The 21,454-nt window shown below is 41.6% G+C and overlaps 1 protein-coding gene across 1 annotated transcript in view; it reads left to right on the forward strand.

Moving 5' to 3' along the window:
• CASR (calcium sensing receptor) overlaps window positions 1–21,454 on the forward strand; it is a 74,448-nt gene that overhangs the window by 38,802 nt on the left and 14,192 nt on the right. Inside the window, exons 3-4 of the mRNA XM_027653489.1 lie at window positions 2,364–2,670; window positions 5,544–6,425. Of these exons, the coding sequence (XP_027509290.1) occupies window positions 2,364–2,670; window positions 5,544–6,425 (1,189 nt within the window). The remainder of the gene's footprint in view (window positions 1–2,363; window positions 2,671–5,543; window positions 6,426–21,454) is intronic.

Here is a 21,454-nt window from a genome sequence, read left to right on the forward strand (position 1 = left end):
TTTTACATATACTCAAATGTGTGAATCTTTTCACAGTAGTGTAGTGGTACCTTTGAACTTCCCAGCTTCTCAGCAGTCTTCCCTTTGAATATAGAAAATGCATTCAGATTTTGCTCTTAGATGAGGTGCCTGAATGTGGTCCTTGCTTCAAATCTTATTCATATTTTAATTAAAAGTATCTGTAAACACACATAGCTTTTTAAAAAGAAGTGTCACAAAACCCCTCCTTGCTTCCATTTATCCCAGTATGCATTAGTGACCAGTGGTGTGACCAACACATCTTTCTGTACACAGCACTCACTGACTCGATCCCTCTGAGACTTGCCCTTTTATTTCAGAGCGCTCTCATGACGTCTCGCTTTTTAATGGTTTGGAAATAAAGCAAAATATTCTAAATGGCCAAATTACTTCTAACAGTAATCCACACTCTCATGTTTCTAAAGAGTAATGTTAATAAAGCTAATTGTCCCTTTGGTCACAAGTTATAACTAAGCATTTTCATTGGCCTCAAAGTTTTTGACCTAAGAGATCTGTACTGAAACTGTGCTGTCTGGTCTTTGAGCTCAGCCTCAGAGCTGAACTTCATTTGGAAGTTGGCCAAATATGTCTGGAGGAGGCAAAGTCAAGCTGAATAAATGAAGTTTTTAAGACTTAAACCTTAGATGTGATATCTTTAGAAATTCTGATCCCAGGTGAATCAGATAAAAGTCCTGGAATGGAAGTAATGTGGCTTTGTTCATTCAGCTTTGAAAACGTCAGCCATAGCTAACATCAATTTTGAAAGCAATTAATTTAATCCAGCAATTACAAATGTTCAGATCATACATCTCAGAGATTGAAAGTTTTTGATTTCATGAAGCTTATCTTTAGAAATCTTCATCTTGGTAGTGGAAACATTTCTCAAAGCATTTCAGAATGGAACTTAAGTGAAACCTAAAATTTAGCATTTCATGTAGAATCTATTCTTGGGCAGGCTATTTTTCCAGGGTTTTCCAGTTCTGGGGCCTGTTATTTTTCCCAATGTATCTCAAGCATAAGAGCATTGACACTTTCCTGTTTTCAGCTGTAACTCAACACAAAACTGCAAGCTAACTGCTATCCTGACCCGTAGTGCATTCCAAGGAAGGGCAGGTTTTAGTTCATGAGATATTCTGCCATTCCAGCTGACTTACCCTAAAACGTGGCAGCCTCACAGCCACACAACTGATTGCCTGTGCAACTTTACAAGAGAAAACACAGTAAAATTTGAGAATAACATGTATCAAAGATACTTTCTTCCTGCTGCTTTCCACAAAGAAGTTTATCTCTTTTTTTGATAAGCAGTCATCCTGCATCAGCTTCTTTCCCTGCCAGCCCATTCAGTGCCTGAAACGAGGACTCCCAGGTCTTGCAGCACATTTGCACCAATCCCGTGCTCTGCGTTAGCTCCGTGCACAGGTGCAAGATAGTAAAAAAACTCAGCTTCTCCATTTTAGAGGAGAGAGGAGGCTTCAAGAAACAGTTCCAATTTCATAGGCCAGCTCTGAGGGCATCTTCTGAGTTGATGTCTAAAGCAAATATATGAGAGTACCATAATAATGAGAAAAGTTACTCCTGCAATGAAGGCACTGAAATACCTAGTTAACAAGTTAGCAATTTACACTAGGATCGGATTTACATTTATAGCATGTCTCTGTTCTTTGATGTAAACAGGCTGACTGTGCTCTCTCTCACAAAGTGAAGTGTGTGATGTGAGGGCAAATTTCCCCAAGCAGAGCTCCCAGGCACCTGTGCATCCAGCAGTAGGCCAGTGCTGTGGCTCAGCCTGCTCTGCCTGCCTAAAGCCATGAGGAGCTGACACACAGAGTATCCTTGAGCCCAAATCCCTGGCAGCATCACACTCAGCACAGGCTTAGCAGACACTGCCATCTGCATTCAGAAACATGTCAGAGGAGCCTGGAAGGAAACCTCGCAGGTGTAGCTTTGTGTCAGAGCATTTGCTCAGGCATCACGAGATCCAGGTTTAGGGTCCTGAGCAGAAGGGACAGGCCAGAGTCAACACTCCAGACATGCTGTCTTTCAAGTTTCACAGATTTTAGGGGACTTAGAAAAGTTCATCTCATCCTCACGATCTCTGAAGTGAACTCTCAAACTGAAAAGTTATAAGCCAGATCTAACCATAGCACAAATGTGCCTCTTCTGTAACCACTGAAGACAAAAGCAAAATTTTCTAAATTTAGTAGGATGCAAGAAATGGCGTAAGTCGCTTTTGCCTTTTGTATCTGGAATTCTTCACTCTGTCTTTGCCTCAGTCCTAGGTTCCTCTCTGCTGTTTCCTTCTTTCTCACTCTATTTTATTTTTATTTTTATTTTTACTCCCCCAGGTATAATTTTCGAGGCTTCCGGTGGCTCCAGGCTATGATCTTTGCCATAGAAGAAATAAACAGTAGCCCAACTCTCCTTCCCAACATGACCTTGGGATACAGGATATTTGACACTTGTAATACAGTCTCTAAAGCCCTGGAGGCCACACTGAGTTTTGTGGCCCAGAACAAGATAGACTCCTTGAATCTGGATGAATTCTGCAACTGCTCAGAACATATCCCTTCCACCATTGCAGTCGTGGGGGCAACCGGCTCTGGCATCTCTACTGCTGTGGCCAATCTGCTGGGACTCTTTTACATACCTCAGGTACTCTTCCACCTTGCTTGTTTAGGTTACAGAAGTGGTCTGCTTCTCTGCTCTGGAAAGATTAAACAAAGATTGTTTAATCTTTGCCATTTCCAATAGAACTTTAAGCAGAGAAACAGTACAAAGTGTCGGGGGTTTCTTAATGGTATAAATATGTCTTGCTAGCAATTAGCAGTCCCCAAACACAAAAGTTACTAAGCAGCCAATAATTTGGCCAACAGCAACTTAGTCTAGGAGGACTAGAGTCCTCTAGAGTGGCTTAGTCTATGAATACAGCTATTATATGTCAGTTACTGACAGTTCCCAGACCTGACAGATTAGTTGTGTTGTTACTTCACAGTGGTGACTCTAGTCATGTCCAGCTCCCACAGAGCCCACTTAAGGCAGAGTTCAGTCATTGCCAGCTACTCTTTAGATCTCTCAGCATCTCTGATCATTCAAGTAGGTGACCTGTGAAGTTCTTTACCAGCACTTTCTTGTGCTGATAAAGTGCTGTGGAGGTTTGCTCTGAGCTGACCTGCTTTTCTTTTGCCCTAGGGCCTCCAAAACAGGGTTTGTGAAAGCATCTGGATATGCCCCCCTTGTCCTGAGGTGTGGAGATGTAGTTGTGCCAGCTCCTATATTGCAGCATCTTTCTAGCTGAATTTTGACTCTACTGGTGCCAGTACCAGCATCAGTGTTCCCATCCTTTTTTTTAACAAGCCCATTGCTCTGTCAATAGCTTAAGCAAAGTGCAAGGCTGGCATATTATAGCTTAATGCTGTTGCTCTTGATTTTAGATTTCTACACTGAAGACAACTTTGGAAAAAGTGCTTGGCCTTATCCATTTATGTGTTACCTTGAATAACCTAACATTTCCAATTCCTCTTCTAAAATGAATACAGGTGTCAGAGCTCACTAGAGTCCTTAAAACAACAGTGTGTGACAATGCACCTGGGAGATATATCTTTGCTTCACCCAGGGCTTCAATTCCTATCTCCGCTACAAATGAAGAAGGAAGGATTCTTGATTGCCCAGTGTCCAGTAATATATCTTGTCTATTTAATCTTATCTGTCTGACTCCCTTGCAGGAGTCTAAAGAACTGAACATTTGGTCTCTGAGTAGAGCAGGAATGGTTTAAGCTAAGACCAATATGTGCTCTCCAGGTATTGCCCAGAGTAGCATTGGAAGTCAGCATGTAATAAACACCATGATGACGTTCTAAGGGATATTGTTCATTTACATTACCAGGTGAACAAGGACAGCCAAGGAAAGTTGGTGGGTTTAACTGAACATGACAGATGCTTGCAATTCTCAAGCTTTCCCTTTGAAGAGGGAATGGCGTTTGCACTACGATGCAGTAGCCTTACCCAGAAGCTGCAGAAATGGATAGGTGTCAGGAGGTTCAGTTCTGGAATGAAATCAGCCAGATGGTTAAGTATGACAACTGAAAGCAGGCTTTTAAACTGGGAGTTGCTGGGCAAAATTATCACAGCCATTTATAGCAAGGCCATTAGCAAATTCATGTTTATTAGGCCCTGCATTTCAGTACAATTTAGAGATATATTTTACAATTAATGTAAGGCTCATTGCTCATTCTGTTGACATAGACACTGAAAATGTTTTGACTCTATTGTTTCTCAGTATCTCACCTCAGTGTACCCTTACAGCACATGTGGGAGCGGAATACCTTCCTTGTACCTCCTGGCAAGAGATTGTAGAAGGTGACAGTAGCACTGGGCAAGAGCCTGTCCAGGGGAGAGTACAGCTCTGTGAAAGGAGGATTTGCTCCTGTGGCCCTTGAAACCACACTAGGAGACGTACTTTTCTTTCTTCTTGGAGAGACATTAAATACCAGAGTTTAAGGAGGAGATAAGATTTTCTGTAAATTTCCACTTTGTACAAAATGAACTGTTTATAGAAGATTTTTTCAAATGAGAATCTATCCTAAAGAATTCAGATACCAATCTCTCAATGTGATCAGTGATTTTGAGAAGTTCTCCAGATCTTTAAACTATTATTATCTGGGGTTTTTGGTTTTTTTCCTACTTGTGGAAAATTTAAATTATATCTTAAGAGCATATGGCACTTGATTAGGAAAATAAAATAGTTCTTGATAGCTTTAGAAAAGGAAATAAAATCCAATTTTAACCGTAAAACAGTGGCTTATAAAGCATGGAATGCCTACTGGCTTCTTTGCTGATTCTGGCCAGCAATCAGGAAATAACTGCTAAAGCATCATTACCACAACATTCTGCGGGATCGAGGGGACTGATATACATTGCATTTTTCCTACGTCAGCTGGAAGGGATTGCATATAAAATATGGCACCTGATGGAGCCTGTTTAAGAATGGGACAAATGTCAGAGCCGAGGAGAGACAGACAGAGTAGACTCAGAATAGCAGTACCACCCTGCTGTCTCCTTTCTGGTTCAAGACAGAGAAAGCCTGCAATTTGTCTTAATTATGGGCATTGCCTTCATTTATCTAAAAGATATATTCTTTTTATTTCTGGATTCAGCAGGAAGTGCAGCAAGGTAGGCCAGCTGTGGTTCACCTCTTTGCCATTGCTCTGACCTGCTGTCAGTTTCTCTCTCTCTCAGATCCTTGACCTTGCAGGTGGACACAAGGTTGCTCCAGCCTCTCAGGTCCAAGCAGCTGCTTCTGTACATGTGCCTCTGTAAGACAGGCACAGCTACAAGAACATACAGACTCTCAGGGTGGACCACGTGCAACCACAGACTAATACTATGTAGCTGCAGTGTGTGCTCAACTCTCTCTTTGCCCCACCAGAGGTCCAACACGTTGGCAGTGACTCCAGGTAAATGTAGGCAATTTATTTCTAGGCACTTCACTTTATGGTGTGTTTTCCTTGTTTACTGTGCTCTCACAGGTCAGCTATGCTTCATCCAGTCGTCTCCTGAGCAACAAGAACCAGTTCAAGTCCTTCCTCCGCACAATCCCCAATGATGAGCATCAGGCCACAGCAATGGCAGACATCATCGAGTACTTTCGCTGGAACTGGGTGGGGACAATCGCAGCTGATGATGACTATGGCCGGCCAGGGATTGAAAAGTTTCGAGAAGAGGCAGAGGAGAGAGATATCTGCATTGATTTTAGCGAGCTCATCTCCCAGTACTCGGATGAAGAGGAGATCCAGCAGGTGGTAGAGGTCATCCAGAACTCCACAGCAAGGGTGATTGTTGTTTTCTCCAGTGGCCCAGACCTGGAGCCTCTCATCAAAGAGATTGTCAGGCGAAACATCACTGGCAAGATCTGGCTGGCAAGCGAGGCCTGGGCCAGCTCTTCCCTAATAGCCATGCCGGAGTTCTTCCGTGTCATTGGCAGCACCATCGGGTTTGCACTGAAGGCGGGACAGATCCCAGGCTTCCGTGAGTTCCTGCAGAAGGTGCATCCCAAGAAGTCCACCAACAACGGCTTTGCCAAGGAGTTTTGGGAGGAGACATTTAACTGCTATCTCCCTGATGGGTCCAAAAATTCTCCAGCTTCCACTTCCTTCCATAAGGGCCACGAAGAGGGACTGGGAGCTGGAAATGGAACGTCTGCCTTCCGACCTCCGTGCACAGGGAATGAGAACATCACTAGTGTGGAGACACCGTACCTGGACTATACACACTTGCGGATATCCTATAATGTGTATTTGGCAGTATATTCTATTGCCCACGCCTTGCAGGATATATATACCTGTACCCCTGGGAAAGGACTCTTCACTAACGGGTCCTGTGCGGACATTAAGAAGGTTGAGGCATGGCAGGTAAGTTCTTCTTTTGTGTGCCTGTGCCATATACCTGCAGAAAAAAAGACAAGCTCTCCCAGATGCCTTTTAGGGTGTCGTTCATAATCCTGGGTCTCAGACAGAGCATAAGGCTCCTGGGTCATTGGGTATCTCTGTGTGTGAGTTAGGTGCACGCTCCCACCCCACAGGAAACATAAGGTAAGTTATGTTAGGTTTGTCTGCAGTGAAAGGGGCTTAAACCAAATTAAATTTTCTTGGATTCGCTGCGGGCCAAAAGTGCACACACAGACAATTACCACAGCTTGGCTGACGCAAGGAAACTTGATCATATATTGAGCCTTACATAAACAAGAGGGCCTGGAGAGAGCACATAAACAAGGAAAACAGTTTTTAGAGTTCGTTTTCTTTGGCAAGCTTTACGTCTTTTGCAATCCCACAGCAATTTTCCATACAGGCTGTATTTTTTCCCCACAGTTTTAAGCTTATATAGAATCAAACAAAAGCAGGTTGAGCAATGAAGGAAAATAACGTGTGGCTATTGGGCAGAAAATAGATAGCTGCAGTGATTTGGCAGTGATATTTGTGAACTGATAAAATGGTACTAGTGACTTAGTCCCATTTACCCATTCATTCAATGCATTCTGCCCTCTGGCACATGGATGGTATTCTGGCATTTCATCTTCTGATCCTTTGTGAATGCTCTGTACCTTACCATGTGTTTGATCATGCTATCCAGTATGGTATTCAGTGCATAGTTTTAATATCTACTGCATTCTTAAAGAACACAATTAACATGGGCTATCAAATGACAGTATGGCAAATATGTAACAAATTCTGTTTGCCCCATTCTGGTCATCATAAAAAACTTGGGCTCAAGCATGCCTGAAATCAGAACAACACAGGTGAAAGAAAGGAGGATTTGCATGGGTAATTTCCTCTCTTTGGGATAGTCTAACCAAAACAAAAGCTCTCTTTGCCACAGACTGCAGATATTGAGCCAACATACGTGTGTGGGAACAGCAGTTTGTTCCTATCTTGTCTCAGTCAACTCAAAAACACCAGTCAGATCAAACTAAAAGGCTTTGTCTTGGCGTTTATGGGAAACTATTTCTCTGGGTACCTGATCGGGTTTACCAAAACCACTTTACTCAGAGTTGGTGAGTGCAGGGTTTTGATGCTGGTTTAGAGAAATCCTGTGATTGCTGGCTTCCTCTGAGTTTTCTGTCTTCTAAAGCTATTCTTCTTTTCAAGAAAATACTGGCAGAAGTGGGCAAGTCACAGATTTAGCTTTCCCTGTGCCACTAAAAATGATCCAGAATAAACATAGTTTTTATTCATTCCTTTATACCTTGTCAGCTTGGAAAGTAAAGCAGGATATTCATGCCATTGCTAAATAAAATAATGTGTTTGTTGAAGATTCCATAGTTAGGAAGAATGACCTCTCATTTCTATGTTGCTTGTCTGATGCTGAAGGATATATGTATCAAAATGTAAAGCATCCTGCTGATCTGGGCTTTTGGGTATACATGCTTGTCTAAAAGAAGGGAATCAGCATCAAGAAGGAATATGTGGGGAATAACACAAATGGGCAGGAATAGGGAGTGCTACAAAGCAACAGGCTGTACATGAAATGACTGCCATTAAATGGTGTTGGCTATCAAGCATAGTTGATATTTGTGCATTTTTTTCACTTCATTTCAAAATCAAACACATGAATAGCAGGTTAGTGCCAAATCTGTGTGCGCACCTACTTCATACCAGGCATTGCGGCTCATTACCCTCCGGAAGCTTTCCTCAGCCCCGGGGTAATGAGTTTACCTCACAAACGAGCATCCTCCAGCATCTCCACAGAGATGTCTTCTGACAACCAGGCAGAAAAAAACTTTCTAGCGAAGTCAATCTCATTTGCAGAGGTCCTTCTGCCAGTGGTCACCATCCTCTCCCTTTCTCACAATCAGCTCAAAGTTTTCTTGATGGGAAGTGACCTGAGAGAGCAAGGACAGCATAGGAAGCCTCCATACCTGTGACTGGAGGCAGCAACTGCTAATAACATCTGCAATTACTGGCCAGGGGATGTGTGGTACAGATAAAGCAAACCTGGTGAACTTGCTGGCTCCGTTAGCCTGTGCTCCTGTCCAGAGCAGCCCTTGCCAGTGGGAGTGTTGGCTGAGGAGGATAAATGATGAGTTGTACAATTTAATTATGTACCACTTCTTTTTGTTGCCTTTCAATGATATTATCTTATTAACATATATTAGTTTTTATTGTTGTCTGCTAATTGTTAATTTTATGTATTATAATACAAACCTCTTGGAGAATGTGTTGTATCTAATTTGTGAAGGATGCTTTTGTGGGTCTGTATATAAAACCAGCATTTTTACCTCAGTAATCAATTCATTTGAACTGGACAGCAGGAAGCCTAGCACATAATTACTGTTTTTAAATCAGATGCAGTTCTCCTATTCAGAATTTACCATCTACAGTTTAAGAATGCTCTCAGCATGGAGAGCACAGGATTTTTCTGTGTCTCCTGAGCTTAAATATCAAATACTACTAACTTTTGTCTCTACTTATTTATAGCTACTTGTGTGAGAAGCTGCTTAGTCATTTTCTCCACACGAGGCAGTGATCTGTGACAGACCCTGTCTATAAATCCAATCTTGCTTCCTTTTGTTCTACCAGCACCTCTGAGCTGGCTGTGGGCATCCCCACTAGAGATGGGATGGCCAGCGCAAGGTCTCAGGTGTCCCCAGCATGTGCAGAGACACAGGCACAAGCCAAGATGATGAGCAGGCAGGACAGCTTCCCAGCTGTGTCTGGAAGAAGCTGTGCCACTCACTTCACATGCAGAGCTGCCCCGGGGGTTCAGAGTCCTTTTTCTGAAAATGGGAAAGCTGGCACTTCGGAACTCTACAGAAAATTGCAGACCTTATTAGGATGTCTGTGCTGCCCTTATTCTGAGCAATCTGAGCTGTCTTGTTTTAAGAATCTACCCTGCTGCAAGGCAGAAGATAATCCAGGTGCACACCTTTGCAAGATGCCTGCAACAAGCAGATAATATTCTCTGCGTGTGCCATTGTTGTGTCCTGCACAATATTGAACAAGATCAGGTCAAATACTTCTTTTTGCAGTGTTTTGTTTAGGTAACAAAAAGGTACAGGGAAATTTAGAACAAAATGTATAAATTCTGTCACTTTTGGACAAGGCAACATTTTACAAAAAGTGCTAAGAATTAAAGTTCATGACTGCACATAGTACAGGAGAAAGAATCCTCTTAAAGATCTCCAATACCTCTGGCTGCCCATTCACTTCTGCTGGTGGGTTGTGACTTTTTAAGAGACTGTATTGAGTCGAGCTAACTCTGTGTGTTGCTTTCATTTGTGACTTATCTCCCTCAAACAGAGGCTCTCCCATAAACTGCAGAATAGTGGTGGGAAGGTATGGCAAGAGGTAGGACATGGGCTCAGAACTGCTGTACTGATAATGCCTCTTTGTCAAAATTCCCTGCATCTTTGGCCTGTTTCTCCATAACAGCTCAATCAATCTGCTTCTGAAGCCCTTTTTTCTTAGTATGTTCCCTGATAAGATTTTCTAAGTCCCTCAAGTTCCTTCATTTTATTGGTCTCTGCCCATGTGGCTATTTCCATGGTCACTTCTAACAGCAAGTCTGTTTGGTCTTTTGTTCAGTTCTCCTCTGAGCATTTACAGAAGGCTCTCTGTGTCTCTGTCTCATTTCAAACACCATGTGGTCCTGCAAAAAAATAGGGAGAAAACTAGTAGGGAATTCTAATCCGTCCTTCAAAGCAAATATTTACTACTTCATCTTTTTTCTGTGTGAGAAGAGGAAAGAAAGACCTGTCTTTTCTTCAGACATAGTTCACTCAGTTTCTGCTCGTTCATTTGGGTTCTTGATGATTACCAACAAGCAGCTGATGGGCCTCTTTTTCTGTCTTACAGTAAAAGCATTGCAATTAAATGGGCAAGATAGGCTCCCAGAGATTTGAGAAGGCAAAAGTGCACAGTCAGAGGGTCATGGAGCAAAGCATCCTTGGGTTGACTCCTAGACAATTTGCAGGTTGTGGTTACACTGTGGACTGCGAACTTTGGCATGAGTGAAAAATGAGAGCTCTTCTATGCACCAAGGCAAAGCATACTGCACTGGTTGAAAAATGTGTTTGTGCTAATAATTTGCAGGTTAAAGACATGTTCCTCTAAATTATTTTATGCCTAGAAATCTGATTGATCTCAGACTTAGTGAAAAGCTGCCATATGCTGTTCCACAAATCAAAAACAAATACAAATTCACTTCACCTAGCAACACCTAAAGTCCTTTATTACACCTCTGCACCTCCCAGCCAACAGTTCCTTCCTTGGTGCTGGTGATAAGCATTATGAAGAGGTAAAAATGGATTGGTGCCTTCTCTAGCTTAACATTTAGGTATGTCTGCCTGGCTAGAAATTGATTCTGCAAGGCTTTAAAGAAGTAAATGATGCCTTGGATGACATACGTCTCTCCAGACCTTTGAGCCTAATGGCTTACCTAATCAATTTTTTGTCTCTGTTAAACTATAGAGGCCTGTCTGAACAGTTCAAAAACAGGTGCTTTGTGATACTAGGAATTAAACAGTATCAGAACAGCTATTGACTGTGGCCAGTCTGAAAATTAGTCATTTGGGAAGAATTGCAAGGAAGACAGAGGAAGCTGCTGAATATCAGGCAATTGCAAAACTTCATCTAGTTTTCATTACAAATGCACTGGAGATAATATTTGTTACGAACAGAAAGCAAGCAGTGTGCCTTTGTTGCAGGAGACCAAGTTGAGGGGCAGACAACTTGAGCCACACACAGAAACGTGAGTCAATAGAGCAAACACAGCTATTTCCCCACAAGGGCAATAACAGATGATTGCTTATTCATCAGTTTGGAGATAACAGCTTGCCAGCAGCAGAGAGCATCACTTGTGAGATCTTCATCTAAGCAGACAATAAATGGAGTATGATTTAGATGCCTCTGCGACTAAAAGGAGAAAGACTTAACTGGGCCTTACTAGAGCAGAGGGTCAGAATGTAACTAGTAGAAAATGTACTGGGAAGCCATCACCCTGACAAGGTTGCTAGAAGAAGGGTGAATGAATTGCATGCAGCACAGTCTCTCTGTTGTGAAGAAAGGAGTTGTGGTTATTAATTACTTGGTAGAAAAAGGCTGAGATTCATTTGGATTGGGGTACTACACACTGCCTACTGACAAAATCCACAGTATTTTTGCCTGCTCCCAAGGATGTTGAATTTTTCATAACAGTTATTTTTATATAGTCCTTTATATGCTGCATTGCAACAAAAGCTGTATTTGAAAAGACGTGTTTTCTTGTATTTATGAAGCTCATTTATGCAGTACCTCTGTCATTTGGGAAAAAGAATTCAGTTTTGCAGCCTATAATGGGAATTACCAAGACATCAGACACCAGTATCTTCTACAAATACACAGCATGTCTCTGTTACCCCAAAGGATGTAAAGTTTCTTCTAGGACTGACGTTTCCTGATGCTACTCACAAATGGAGCTGGTGACAAAGGGCACCTTGAGAGCTTCGTAAAGGCACTCACAAAGTGAGATGAGCAAACAAGCCGGCTTTTAAAAACATCTAGTTTCATTTTATAACCATTCCTCTGACTTGGCTGATTTCCATTTATCCCAAGGTAGGGTTGAAGCTAACTTCAAAGGCATGGTAATCATAGCATAGTTTATTATTTCTTTTCTTTCTGGGTAATCAGCCGTCTTCACAGATGCTTTACTAACCAGCTACAGAGTTTTATCACCAAACTGGACTTTCACGCACTATGAAGGACTGGTGTTACTCCACACAGTGGGTGAATTTTGGAGGAAGGAGAACAAATTACGTTTTACAGTGACTCTTTTGCCTTGTAGAATTACGAGTGATCTTCCCACTGGACTAGAAGCAATATTTTGCCTCAGAAAGGACTTCTACCTGTGTCTGTAGGAGGAATTACATGAAGAAATTACATGAAATCAAAGTCTTGATTTATTTGTTTTATTTGTTGTCCAAGACTTAAATTGATAAAGGAAATGGAAAAAACAGATTTAAGCTAGTAGCCAAGTGGAACTTGTACCCAAACACAGTAAAAGTGAATCCACTGGGATGTTAGTTGACCACTGATGGGGCGATGGCTGCGTTTGCAACAGACGCCCATTCTGAATGTCCAAAACAGTTGCATGAGTTCAGTCAACTCAGTGTGACTATAGGAAACTTCAGCACTCTTTGTTTTGTTTTTTTCGTAGATAGTAGTTCTTGTCTAGATTATAAATAACCATTAAACACAGGTTTCACGAATTACTATGGTTTTGTTAAAAGAAATGACACAGTGTGCAGAACCAGTTGGTTCTCATTCTAACAGAGGTAGCTAACCCAATCATTAAAGTAACTCATTGTATTGTTCCAAATAGGAAAGAATTTACAGTCAAAAGCTATGACTTCCTCCTAGCCTAGAGAAAGGCACAGTTCTTCAAAGCAGTATCAGCAGTATTCTGTGCAGGATGCAGCTTCAGACCTCATTGGGACTTTGAAGAGACTGATCCATAAAGGGCTGTTAGAAGAGAGCAATAGCAAATGGGTGCAAAGGGACACATATATAGCTTTATTCTCTGCACAGCTGGGTAGAGACAACAGTAAACACCTCCCAGAAAAGACATTTCAATCAGACTTCGATTACATGAGACAATATATGTGAATTATGCTACTTGAAAACACTGAGCTTGTAGGATGACCTTTGACTCTGTTATTTATAGCTTTAATAATTGGACAAGTATTTTTGTATTATTTAGTATTAAATTTAGACTTAATAAAAAGAGCCCTATCTTAAGCTGTTATATACTTCACCATAACGGTTATTGTGCAGTATGATGACCTCCCAGGAGCATTAAAACATTATTTACTCAGTCAGGACTTCTGCCAATAGATCCTTCACCATTTGTACACAGCACCCTGGGCCATTGTACCCAGTCAACTTCTCCATATTATATTTGCTACAAGTGAAACCAAAGCAATTAGAGTAAGTGGCTGTGATTTTTTTCATATTGTGGCTGCAAGTACAGACAGCAGCATGCAGAGTACAGTACAAAGTATCATCTAACAGTACTGATAATTAGCTGTCATTGTACCTTCGTCTGTCCAGAGACCATATCTCTCCACAAAACCTTAAGAGACACCCAAAAAATGTCACTTTCCAAATGATCATGAAACCCTTTGTATAACAAAGTATGTAAGTTTATGCCACATTCAGGAAAGTAAGTAATCTTGATCCAGCTAAGGGGTGCCTCACTTCAGATGTAAAACCTAGGTATTTCACTTCTGAAGGGCTGTGTTTGACAGCCAAACTTGTGTTTAGCATGATTTATTTTCCCCAAAGACATGCTGACTAGTAGACCTTTTTTTTAATTAGAATGATCCATGGCAGGTCACATCTCTTGTCACAGATCATGTCTGATTTCCAGATGGGATTTAACTGACCTTTAGTTTCATTGGTCCTTACTTGGCCTAGCTCTATTAGATTTAAAAGTCCAGATGAAGTATGCATCATTTTTCTCCATACAGTATTTATGCACATTGATCAAATTATTCCTCAGTCTTACCTTGATAATTTAAACAGAGTGGGCTTATCTTACAACTAGGATATATTTTCTGCTTTACTTCTGTATCTTGTCCATTTACTCATCCTTCTTTTTGGCATATATTTAGTATGCCTTCAACAGAGTCAGCACAGCCAGACAGTGAAAAAAAATCCCACATTTCCATACTCTTATTACTTCCTCATTTGTAGGAGCACAAAGTACGTAAGCTTTCCTTGCCACAGCATGCAATGGAAAGGTTGCATTAAGTTGCCAGTAATACTTTGCAGCATGTGGTACCCTTTCTGTGCCTGTGGCTTGAATTTCTTATGACTTCGTGCATAAGTCTGAATTTCACTGTATTAAACACAGATGTTTGCAGGTCATATGGGGGAAATGCTTTGTCTTGAATATTATTTACCATTACCTTAATCCATGAATTTTCTGCAAATTTTTCCCAACAGTGTTTTGTATCTGCTGCCAGGGTATTGATGAACACATTGGGAAGCAGTGAGCTGTTTACTGAGGCTGGAGGAATTCCCCACAAACTAATGATCTGTCTCTGTTCATATCTGTTGGGCAATTCTTGATCCATGAACGGATGCTTTACATTAAATGTAAAGCTCAGATATTTCACTTCTGAAGGGGTGTGTTTGCCAACCAAATTTGGATTTAAGAAGATCTATTTTCCTCAAAGCTAATTGGCTGCAGCAGTTACATTTCTCTCCTACAGTTTTGTATTAATTGATCCTCAACCCTAAACTCCTGTTTTCCCACTGGTTTTCCTGTGATTGATGTCAGACTAACCAGCCTTCGGTAACAGAGGACATCCCTCCGCCTTTTGCAGTATTGTCTTTGCTTGGCAGCTGTTGCAGCCCACCAGAGATTGACTCAGGAGCAGCCCACTGGGCAGAAATCCAAGCCTCTATGAGAGGAGTTAGCTGTGATTCATGCTCTTCACAGACTGTCATGGAAGGGAACTTCAGGCACACTGTTGGGAGTGCATTACATGTGCATGTGTAGCAGAAAGGTGGATTGGAATCGCTGTATTGAATAATAGTAGATAGCATACTGACTTTGTCCTTCAAAGCCAGTGACATTTTTATGTGTATATCATAAACCTATTGTATTAGTGGTCTTTTTATTAGTTATGGAGTGCTGTGATGAACTGTCTGGTTCTGTCAGCCTTTTAGATCCAATTTCAATTGCTCAAGCTACTCTCTAATCTCTTTTTAAGGACCTTCTACCTGAGTTAATGTCACATTATGGCTCCAGAACAAGTGCCCTTGGGATAAGAATGTCCATGGTTTTTTTCTGATAGCAAGGGTAGTTCATTTGGCTTTCCTGCTCCTCCTTAGCTCTCTCTTTAGCTTTCTATCCTCTTTATCTGTCTCTTAAAGCCTTATGTCATGAGGATCAGGCATACCTGACACCTTTCAGTATGTTCAATATGTTCAAGGAACTTATTAATATGTTGCCTGGTCATTTTTTGTTCTTTGTTCTCCAGGATTTTTATGTTCTACTTTCTGTTAGTATAACCCTTGTGTTGCACAGCCTTGGCTGGAGGATCTGTGATGGATCAGTGCTTTTAGAGCAGACCATAATAACTACTTTGAGCTTTATTTGTATGACGAGGATAGCAGCTCCTTAATTAATGAGCTTTTATTTTAATGAACACAGACAAAATTCAGTACAAGCTCAGGACTTATGTTCTGTAGGTGATTGCTTTTGAAATTGCAGCTGTGCACAGGGCCAGCATGAGTTGTGGAGGACTTTCAGAAAAAAAAATATCCTGGTCCCATCCTGTGTCCTGTGACCTCCTAACTGATGGTTAAATCAGTCTGGAAAAGCAGCCATGCAATGCCAGAATACTTTAAGATCATTTCTTGATTCCTGTGGGTACCTCTGTGACTCATCAAACAGGTCTTTAAGAAGTATTTTAGACTCAGATCTGTAGTGTAACTACAAACACCAGTAAATACCTATTGGGTTTTTCTGAAGTATCTCTGTCAGACCTGACTTATGCAGCCTCTGTTGTGAAATCTACTAGGCTTTTGCATTTGGTTTCTTTCTGGACATCTTTGTAAATATAGTGCTGGAGTAAATCTGACCCTAAATCAGATTAGTCCCATTTTATATCAAGTGCTATTTTCAAATGCTTGCCTTTGACATTAAGTTGCTTGCTCCTACTGCTGTAGCAGCTATTAATTTACTTCTGTCACCTCTCACTGTCAAGAAAGTGTCAAAGCTGCTGCAGTTTTGAATCAGCAGAGCAGTGTTCCTTGGCTGCTGGCGAGAAGACCATATAAGCTATCCCATGAAATTAATCCCAGTTACAGGCAGTAAAATTGGTCCTTTTCATAGGAAACTAGGCTTCCTCAGTTTTCCAAGCAGACAAAGCACTCATAGCATAGCATGAGATAAGGGAAGCTCCAAGCACCCTCCTCTGAGTAGCAAGTAATGTGTTTCCAACACAGTTCACCTGAGTTCCTCCCTCTCCCAATTTCTGCAAGTTTCTGTTAGAGGATCTGCTTCTTTCTCACAAAGGACAAGATGTATGCATGGCTCCACACATCAGCACCTTTGCTGACACTCCTCAAGGAGAGGGCAATGGCCAAGGGAAAAGGTGGAGGAAGATCCAGCTCTCATCTGCCTAGGGATCTGATATCCTTGGCAGAAGCAGAACAGAACCAATTATCAGTTACAACATGACAATTAGCACATCTTGTCATGTCAGCTTGATGTCCTGTACTTCTCTGGAGACCTGAATAGTCTTGCTTTTGCAGGGACAGGGATCTCTGCTTCTTTGAGAATATATCACCTCTTTCCCACAAATCACTGAATGTGTCATAAACAATTAAATAATTCCACACTTCCATTTCTCTTGAAGTCAGAAATAGAAGTCAGACTGATGGTCGAAGAGCTACCATCACCACCTCTGGACCTCTCTAATCTTCCTTTAGTTTTATTCTTCTTCTCTGATCAAGTGACCAGAACTAACTGCATTTTCCAGGGGAGACTGTACTATTAATGTACATATTGGCACCATATTTTCAGCATAATTTTCTTTCTTACTTTAATATCCTAATATTTTGTTTGCTCTTTCGGCTGCATAATGCACAGAGTGTTTTCACTGAGCTGCCCACAATAATGAGCAGGTCTTTGTCTTGAGCGGTTAGTTAATTTTCTTCAATAAAGACTATGAATAGCTTAAATTACTGCTTCTAACATACGGCACATTGTTTTTGTCAAACACATTTAGCCTTCAGTCATGTTATCCAGTGACCTACCTAGATTCACAAGGAAGTCCTTCAGTTCTTATCAAAGCATAACAACTTCTAATGTTCTTAAATTATTCTCAGCTTTTGTACAGCTATTCTTGAGTCTTGAACTGAACTCTTGCTTTAACCCCATTTTTAAAGTCACTGGCAGATCCTTCAGAGCTGAGACATTTCACCCATCTTGCCAGATTTTCTTTGCAGTATTGTCAGTGTATCTATGGCTGACTATCAGTGTTCTCTCTCTTCAACTCATTGACACCAGGCCTTCTTCCAGAGTTTATCTCCCTTTGTTCATCTGCACTATTGCCAACCTGAGTTTCAATCCCAGAGTACAGATCAGGCCTTGTACAGCGGGTCTTGACTAGTCTTCATTGTTTTGGCTTGAGTTGTTCAGTATCCCAACTACAGACCAGTGCTTAGCACTCCTTGTGCATGAAGCTGGATATGTGCAACAGAAAGACATCCAAATTTTTTGTGGGGTGTTTACAGCGGGAATCACAGCTCTGTTCCTGGGTTCCTTTCAACTTCTCCCCTGAGTTACCCATATAGTGATAAACGGTCACTTCAGAGCAGAAAACCAATAGAAAGCAAGCAGCTTAGGTGGAATCTGGTGACCAGTGATATGACCTGAGGGAATGGCATGAAGCTGTGTCAGGAGAGGTTTAGGTTAGATATTAGATGAAAAAAGGTCCTTCACTCAGAGGGTGGTTGGGCGTGGAACAGGCTCCCCAGGGCAGTGGTCACAGCACCAAGCCTGGCAGAGTTCAAGAAGCGCTTGGATGATACTCCCAGGCACATGGTGTGATTCCTGGGGATGTCCTGCGAAGGGCCAGGAGTTGGGCTTCAATGATGCTTGTGGGTCTCTTCCAACTCAGGATATTCTGTGATTCTCTACATGTCACAGGTGTTATGAGGTAATGAATCACATTCTTCACTCACTGAAGAACTCTGTTATCTTCTGAACCACTTTTGGATAAAGGTGGGATTAATGGTATTGGCATATCTTGGCTTCTTGGTTTTAAAAACAACATGAGCACTACATGTTGTCACCTGTTGGTGTACAAAGGGTAGCAGGGAAGGAGAAGAGATTATAGAGGGGAAGGAAACTTCAGTTCCTGCTGGCAAGAAGAGTGCTCTGGGCAGAAGGGTGCAATTCCTCTTCCTCTGCCTCAGGCTTCTGGAAACAGGTATTACTGATCCAAGGGACTAGGGCCAACACTTTCCTGCCTGCTCAGGTCCTTTGTGTCAGAACTGGTTGATGCTGTGATGACAGCACTGCCTTTGGGAGAGCCTAAGAGTTGGCCCTACATAAAAACAAGGCAGAACAAGATATTCCAAAGTAGACAATGCAGCAGGAATTAAAGATTTGATGCAGAAAGTAAAAAATTAGAGTTTTGCTAGGCTGTAAATGAAGATTGGCACATGGGTAGTCGGAAGTGAAAGGAAGATAGAAAAAACAGCAAAAAGCTATTGCTTCAGGGAATGCTTTTTTTAAAAGTATTTTACAAGTGGCTCTTTCAGAACTGACCTGGGCATATTTCCATGTGATAGTTGACCACTGGGTGTGACCACCAGATCCTGTGCATTGTGACCACTGGGCTAATGCAATTGCTAAGCTCTCAAGTCCTTACACCTATTAGGGCATTATGAAGGCATCTTCTTCATGTACTTTATTAGGAATCCAAAAAAAAGAGAGGAGAATAAGCCCTCAGCAATTCAAAGGAGGAGTTGCCATCTTCAGTACAGTTGCCAGCTTTTTATCTTTACACTAAGTCATGAAGTGGAATTGTTCACTGCTCTTGGTGTGGGCTCTCTAGCAAAGCAATGAGAAAAACATTTGGTACTCATCAGTCCAGAACTGTTTTACAGGCCTGGATAGAGCTAGGTAGACAGAAACTAAAACTCAGTATGGGAAAAAGTAAGTTAACTGTCAAGACAGGATTCCTGGACACAGTGTTTGGAGAGGGAACAGTTCATCTTTTATGGGGACAGACACCTGTGTGTCCAGGTTCACGTCCCTTGTAAGACCATTTGACCTAGTGAGGAAACACGTCAGAAAGAAACTGCAGGAGGAAGCCAAAGATATTAAGCCCTTGACAACTGGACATAGAGAGACTAGTTAAGGACCTGTCACAGTTGAGACACAGTAAATGACAGCTCTTAGCAGATCTGACGTTTATTTGCGTTTCTTTAAGAATCAATAAGACTAGAACTTTTAACTGCTTGGTATCGCACACTCGCTTGCTTTCTCCACAGCAATAGAGGTCTGTCAAGGTGGAAGTCATCGGTTCATGCTGTGCAGCTCCTCTCAGTTAGCCTTCTCAAGCATTACTGGCCAAGATCATTGGCATCCCCCAGCATTTGTCTCCACACATCTCCTTCATCTCCAGGATCTTTTCCTACTTCCAGTGTTTTTCATCTATACATGATCTTCACCTTCTTCTTTCTAGCCCTGAGCCCTAGGATTTGGTTACATCAGCCTCCTAATTGGTGGATCTATCTTCTGTCTTGTTACTAACTGGAGGATTCAGGACATGCCACTTTTGTTTACTCCAGCTGCTGTCAAAATGTACAGCTAGCCCATACTGCTGGCAGCTAGGTTGTGCTCCAGAGGACAAAAGTTCAGCTCTGGACATGCAGTGCACATGCACAATTATCTACTGTCTGACAGCATTCAAAATTTAAGTGGGTTGTTTTGCCTGCCACTGGCCTTAACCCCAGTGACACAAAGTGTCTACTGTAGATCAAGAAAAGGTGGAGAAAGGAAGCTGGCAAGGCAAAACAAGGGTATTAGGTAGTGTTTGTTAAAAGCGAGACAGCATCCTTCAAATAGCTGAGTTACGTCCGGTAAGTAAAATTGGAAGGTTCATAAACTCTGGCAGGTTAAATGTAAAAATAAATAAGGCAGACCAAAAAATAAATAATGAGGAACGGGCTGTAAATGGGGCACAAGCTCATAAATCCTTTTTTAAACACTTCAGCAGTAGGACTGTCAGTTGAGCCATAGATATCACCGCAAAAGACAAAGTAAGGCCATGACAGAAGAAAAGTGTGCTCCTCATGGACAAACTTAAGAAGGTTTATTTATTTATGGGAGACTTTCAGAGGATCTGATTGAAGTGACTACAAAAGAAACTAGGGAATACAAGAGCAAAATGAACCTTGATACTTCGGGGCAAGTGAATGATGTTCACCAAGTGCTCTGCCAGAGCTCACAGATGAAGTAGCTGAAGAGCTGGCTATGGTGACCAATCCCTCACTTAAAACAGTCTTAGGCACTGAGGCCTAGAAAGCTGACAGGTGTGACATCAATTTCTAAACAGGTTCTGGAGGAGATCTAAGGAACTAGCATAGCCCAATTGAGCCCATTATTAGAAGTTGTGGTTAAAAAAAAAAAATCAGGAAAGAAAAATAGAATATAGTGAGTAGAAGTCACCATGACTTTTGTAAAGAGAAGCCCTACCTCACAAACCTCCTGAAGCACTTTGAAAGCACTGGGATAAAGGAACTTATAGAGTATGCTCAGGCTTCTTAAAGGCATCTTCTGGTAGTGTGTCACCAAATTCAGTCTTTATGTGGATGAACAGTTGGTTGAAAGATAGTCAGCAGAGGATAAAAATAAATGGTGACATCTGACTTATCACAAAAGGAGTTAAAGAGATCCTTGGGGGGACTCCTTAAGTCTGTCTGAATAATAGTTAAAAAAAGCAAGTGTACTATTAAGAATGGTCACACTAGAAAAGGGACAGAGAGGTAAACAGAATGTCCTGGGGATCACTTTATTATCCCTTTTGTGCATCTCACTTCAGTATCATGTGCAAGTCTCAAAATTGATGAAGGAGCCTAGGAAAGTTTGGAGAAGGGTCAATGGAACAGTTTCTGTGCAAGATGCAGCAACATCAGATAGGGCTCATCAGCCTGAGAAAGAAGTGGCTGAAGAGAGATCTGACAAAAGTTTGTAAAATCCTGAGAGGTATAAAAAAGACAACTAGCAAATTGACAATTCTTTATCTTTGCCCACATAAGCATAAAGGTCATCAAAAGAGATTAGTAGCTGCTCTGTTCCAACAGAGATGAAGAGGTGCTTTGGTGCTTTTCTCATAGAATGTAGATCTCCATGCTATGGAAGGCTGTAGATGTGAAAA

This window comes from Corapipo altera, unplaced genomic scaffold (genome assembly GCF_003945725.1).
Source record: "Corapipo altera isolate COAL_440 unplaced genomic scaffold, ASM394572v1 61, whole genome shotgun sequence".
Taxonomy (NCBI): domain Eukaryota; kingdom Metazoa; phylum Chordata; class Aves; order Passeriformes; family Pipridae; genus Corapipo; species Corapipo altera.